General features: G+C 38.7%; 1 protein-coding gene across 1 annotated transcript in view; it reads right to left on the bottom strand.

The window, feature by feature from the left end:
* Positions 1-6000, bottom strand: part of PTPN14 (protein tyrosine phosphatase, non-receptor type 14) — a 193447-nt gene that overhangs the window by 54347 nt on the left and 133100 nt on the right. The window contains exons 4-5 of the mRNA XM_012638380.1: positions 4053-4150; positions 1565-1632 (exon numbers count right to left, since the gene is read on the bottom strand). Coding sequence (XP_012493834.1) covers positions 1565-1632; positions 4053-4150 — 166 coding nt within the window. The remainder of the gene's footprint in view (positions 1-1564; positions 1633-4052; positions 4151-6000) is intronic.

Genomic DNA, 6000 nt, shown 5'->3' with positions numbered 1-6000 from the left:
GGCTAATTTTTTCTATATATTTTTAGTTGTCTGATTAATTTCTTTCTATTTTTAGTAGAGACGGGGTCTTGCTCTTGCTCAGGCTGGTTTCGAACTCCTGAGCTCAAACAATCCGCCCGCCTCGGCCTCCCAGAGTGCTAGGATTACAGGCGTGAGCCACCGCGCACGGCCCTTTGCCCATTTTTTAATAGGGTTATTTGTTTTCTTATTATTGAGTGGACTGAGTTCCTTATATGTTTTGAGCTCCTTATCTGATGTATGATTTGCAAATATTTTCTCCCAATCTGTGGGTTGTCTCTTCACTCTGTTAATTGTTTTCGTTGGCTCTGCAGAAGTTTTTCAGTTTTACTGCAATCCCATTTGTCTATTTTTTCTTTAGTTGCCTGTGCTTTTGGGGTTATATGCAAGAAATCATTGCCCAGACCAATGTTGTGTAGCTTTTCCCCTAGGTTTTGTTCTGGTAGTTTTACAGTTTCAGGCCTTACTTTAATCCATTTTAAGTTGTATAATGGGCAAGATAAGGGCCCATTTCATTCCTGTGCATGTGGATAGCCACTTTTCCCAGGATCATTTATTAAAGACACTGCCCTTTCCCCACTGTGTTTTTGGCCCCTCTGTGGAAAAATCAATTGACCGTAGAGGTGTGGGTTTATTTCTGGGCTCCTTATCCTGGTCCACTCATTGGTCAATGTGTCTTTTTTTTTTGCCAGTACCATGCTGTTTTAATTACTATAGTCTAGAAATATTGTTTGAAGTCAAGTAGTATGATGCCTTCAGCATTATTCCTTTTGTTCAAGGTTGCTTTGGCTATTTGGGGTCTTTTGTGGTTCCATACAAATTTTAGGATTGTTTTTTCTATTTCTGTGAAGAATGACACTGAGATTTTGATAGGAATTCCATTAAGTGTATAGATCGCTTTGGGTAGACATTTTAACAATATTGATTCTTCCAATTCATGAACATGGGATATCTTTCCACTTGTGCCATCTTCAATTTCTTTTAATATTTTCTAGTTTTCAGCATACAGATCTTTCATTTCCTTGGTTAAATTTACTCCTAAGTATTTTATTTTCTTTATGCTATTGTAAACAGGATTGTTTTCTGCCCACTCTTACCATTTTTATTCAACATAGTACTGGAAATCCTAGCCAGAGCAATTAGGCAAGAAAAAAATAAAAAGCATCCTAATAGGAAAAGAAGAAGTGAAATTGTCTCTGTTGGATGATGACATCATCATATATAGAGAAAACTCTAAAGACTTCAATAAAAAACAGAACTGATATATAAATTTAGTAAAGTTGCAAGTTACAAAATCAACATACAAAAATCAGTAGCATTTCTATATAGTAACAAGAAACTACCTGAAAAAGAAACTAGGGAAGCATCTTGAGGCAGAGGAGGCATCTTTACTTTCTCAATGTGTTTTATAAAACTTATCCCTACTTTATAAATGCATGCACTTTCCCCCCCAGGGAATATGTGTATGTAAACTCCTCTGAGCTTTTCAAAGGAAAGAATTAAATGTCCAAAGAAAATTAATTATGAAAAAGGAAATTATACTTACCATAGGAAATAGCACATATTCTCTGAGGAAATCTTGAGAATCAAACTGATGATAGTCTCCAAAATCAGCTGAGAAGAAAAGGCGGCAGAAGGGTGGTGCTTATTACATGAAATAAAAGATGAATTAAAACAGGGTAAACTTATCACCACATTTACTCTTCCCACTTCATCCTATTTCTGCACTACTAAGTAAAAACAGTGTCAAGATGTGTTTGATATAGTTACCACTTTACCTAGCAATATGATAAATATCAACATGTGAGCACCAACACACAATTTTTTAGGAGGAATGGGGAAATTTGAAAATGATTCTAAAGGCTATTTAAAAATTTTAAACAAACCTATGTTTGTTAAATATACATCAATTCATATCTTAGGAATATCTGCCAAGGGGACTTTTTAACTCAAGGTTAATTTGGAACACTGAAGAGCCAAACCCATATGCATCTTTTCATATATTTGCAGCTGGAAATTCCCACTATAAATCACCCTTGGCAAGCAACGTCGAAAATCTTTTCACCTCCTAAACAACTTCACGTTACAAGTTGCCAAAAATTCTGTTCTGTCCTGTTTTCATCTCATGATGGTATGTTTGAGCACATGCAAGATGAATACAGAGAGGCTATGTTACAAATATAGAAATGTTTTGCTTCTTATCTCACTTGCTCCCACAATAACTAAACCTGCATGAAAATCTGACTTCAGGTAAATGATTTAGTATCAGATAGAAATGGATTCAGGTATCCTTAAGGTAATGATAAATATAGGATGGGAGGACACACACGCAGGCCAATGTTAAGAAGTTGCTGAGAAGGTAAACATCAACCTACAAACTCAGCACATAACTAATTACCAATTAGGTGCAGCATACAGGAACAGCAAAAATCACTCACTCTGCCTATTTTCAAGTTCAATCATTGGTTACCACATTCTATCACAACTTACATTTCTGTTGATGTGTCTAATGATCCAATAAAAGTTCTCAAAAAAATTATTTTAAAAATATTACAGCTAGAGGAAGTCTCATCAGACTGAATACTAGCTTCAAGGACCCATTGAAAAAAGAACCCAGAATAAGTCACCAACTTCCTCCAGGGTCCTCCAATATCCAGGCTACCAATAGTTAGCCTAATGATTGAGTAGTGAGAGGTAAAAGAATAAATACAATAAACAAAGAAAGCATTTTAAAAGGAGAAAGACCCAATTTGAAGTTGTGGGTCATACTGGATCATCTCTCTCCTCTATTAAGGGTGTCTTCTCCGTTATTTCAATGATGCTACCAGTGACTTTTCTACCATAACTGGCCATTGTTTCGTCCCCTCTGGTCTTTAAGTAGACAGATGTGACATATCAGATTTTGTCTATTTCCATCCACCGAGTAACAACGGGAGCTAACTGTATAGGAATTGTATGTCTGACAGAAAATGCTAAACCACTAACACCCAGGAATGAAGGAGGTTAAAGGAAAGCTGCCTCTTCAGACTCTAGTCCAAAGTGTGGGATGGAAAGTCAGTTCACAGTTTCTACAACAGCAGTCCGCACAGCGAGAACTCAGCGCTGGCAGGCTTACGCCTGGATATAAGCGGATTTTCAAGAAAATAATGACTGGAAGGAAAACTTTCTTTTCAAAAATTATATAACCATCTTCTTGTTTTCAATACAACTGAAGGCAGGTAAGCTACCACCCAATAGACAGTAATGTGTAAAATATAAAGTATCCACAAACAACAATTTAGAGAAGGTGAGAAATGGCCATCTGATACATTTAAATAGGACAGGTTGAAAGATAAATTTAGCCCAATACACATTTGTTGTTAGAGAGATTTTAATTTACCTCTGTAACTGCTTTGGAATAAATTATACTATAATGTTTAAAGCTATCGCACTCGAAGCTGTTGTGACAGTAACACATTCGTTGCCAAGCCACACGATATGACCACATTGTGCAGTGGGATAATTACGAGAAAATGTTCCACAAACCCTGAAATGTAGCCTTAAATAAAGGCAGGATAAAAGCTGCTATTTCTTCAAATAAAACTGTAATTATACAAGCATGAGCAGTTTGCAAACAGCTTTGGGAAATCTACCATCCTGCCACCAAAAATCACTAACTTTGCATTTTTTTTTATTTCAGCATATTATGGGGGTACAGATGTTTAGGTTACATATGTTGCCCTTACCCCTCCCTCGCCCCGTAAGTCCGAGTTTCAAATATGTCCATCCTTCGGGTGGTGCGCATTGCACTCTTTGTGTATGCAAATACCCGTCCCCTCCTTCCTCCTCCCCCTCCCCCCTGCCCAACATCCAATAGATGTTATTCTTATATGTGCATTTATGTGTTGATAACTTTGCATTTTTAATGCAAGTTATCTTGAAATGAAAAGGGAGCATTACTAAGGGGGATCATTTAAGTAAATCTAACTTTTTACTCTGAGAGGCTGACAACACCATCATCAAACGGAAAAGGGAAGTTCACACCCTGGTCTTACCTTGCACAGCTAGGCCGGCTAGGCGAATCACCTGTTCCAATGTGCACCGTAATCGGCCTTCAAGCACGTCTTTTTTGACTTGCAGGTAATACTGATATCTGTTCGTGGGAATAGAGGAACAAACAAGCTTAAAAACACATACTTGGAATATATTCCAACCACACAGACGTCTCTAGACGCAAAACCTTGTGTACACAGCGGGATATGCAGGTGAGGTTGATAAAGGTCACCTCTATAAAAGATGGAAAGTGACCTCTGCCTGTGTTTATCTTTGTTTGATGTAGCAGGTGCCACATCCCATTCATTTTGAGCTTGAAAGCATTCTCGCGAAGTCCCTTATTTGCTGGCCAGCAGGATGAACTACTGATAAGGACCAGTTTTTCACAACAGAGATCAAGAATGAAAATGCCCTCCTACACCTGGACAGCCACAACAATAGGACTGCCAAAGCTACAACTCAGTAGTGTGTGTTACCGAAAAATTCTAAAAACACATCATCTTTCAAACTCAAAACTTTGGTAGGGCAGATCATGGAGAGGTCAAATAATTTAGAATTCTGCTACATAACAAACAGGATAAAGCTTTTCAGAGCCAGGCTTCACCTTACACGTCTTTGACTCATCAAAATCTAATTGGATGCAACTTTTCAACCTGAACTACATTCTCAAACCAGCCAAGTGTAGATGGACAGAACACACCCAAACACAACATCGAGTCTCAGACTAGACCACCGTTCCCAGCAGTTAATCCAGTGTATTGTTTCCTTGCCAATACAACAAAATTTTCTTAGAATAATAAATAATTAGAATTAGCTAAATATCCAGAAAGCTCCTCACTCCAGACTTTCACTTCCCAGGACTCCACTTCCTTCAACCACACTCTTAACACAGTCACCACTATGATGGTCACACTTTTCTAGCATTTATTCCTGACAAACGCTAACAACCCTTGCTCCTGGGTAACCATTAACTCTCTATTGCAACGTAACTTTGACATCTCAATCAGGGGAACACAGAGGCGACCCAAAGCGCAACTCTTCTGGAGAGAGGCAATCAGCGCCGAGAGCTAATCGTCGCTGGCTCTTTCTGTGATAGCACAGGCATCGTTACATTTCAATCTAACACCTGTTTGAGGGAAGGAACTGGGCTCTCTGCACACTGTAGCAGAGGCCCCTGCTTCTGCCCTCTTGGGTCTACTGCACAGGATAAAGACACCATGTCACTCGTTGGTGAGAAAATCCCAAACTCAAATCAGAAGGGCAAACACTGGGAGTTACTTAAAAATCCTTTTTGGTCAAACTTCATGTAGAATAGCAAAATAACTCTTTTTCCTACTCCCATTCTATCATTCACACGAGAAATTCATCAACATTGTACAGGTTCCAGTCTTCAGTGATTTTACTTCCTGCTCACATCATTTGACTGAATGAATGAATGTATATCACAAGTGTCTCCAGTGATTTTTAGAGATTAAGTCCCTGACGTGCGCAGAAAACCTCTGTGCCCATTTGTCTGAGCTGGGGCCACTCGCCAGTCTCAGCGCAGGGGACACTGCTCTGCCTGTACACGTCCCATCCTCAGACCCCGTGAGCCTCTGACCAGCTAAGTCCCAACAAGCAGGAACACAGGCTATAGATAAGAGCTTGCAGTTAATACTGAAAGATGAAATTATATGAACTATTTAAAAGTTCCGTGAACTATTTAAAAGTTCCGTGAACTATTTAAGCATTGCTTTGACTGAGAACAAACATGCGTCAATGAAAGCACTCCGCAGGATAAAGACTCAAGAGGATGTTTCTAGGAGATTGTGTTTTGTTTATATCCCACTTACGAAACTGACCAAAAAATGATGTGAAAAACGAACACTGTCAATGAAATCTCATGTAATTTCTAGCTGGTTTGGCATGGAAATAAACTGGGAAGGGATGAGTTGGCTTTAAAAAGAAAAA

The sequence above is a fragment of the Propithecus coquereli genome, unplaced genomic scaffold, assembly GCF_000956105.1.
Source record: "Propithecus coquereli isolate 6110/MARCELLA unplaced genomic scaffold, Pcoq_1.0 Scaffold129, whole genome shotgun sequence".
Lineage (NCBI taxonomy): Eukaryota > Metazoa > Chordata > Mammalia > Primates > Indriidae > Propithecus > Propithecus coquereli.
This window is presented reverse-complemented; position numbering and strand designations above follow the sequence as displayed.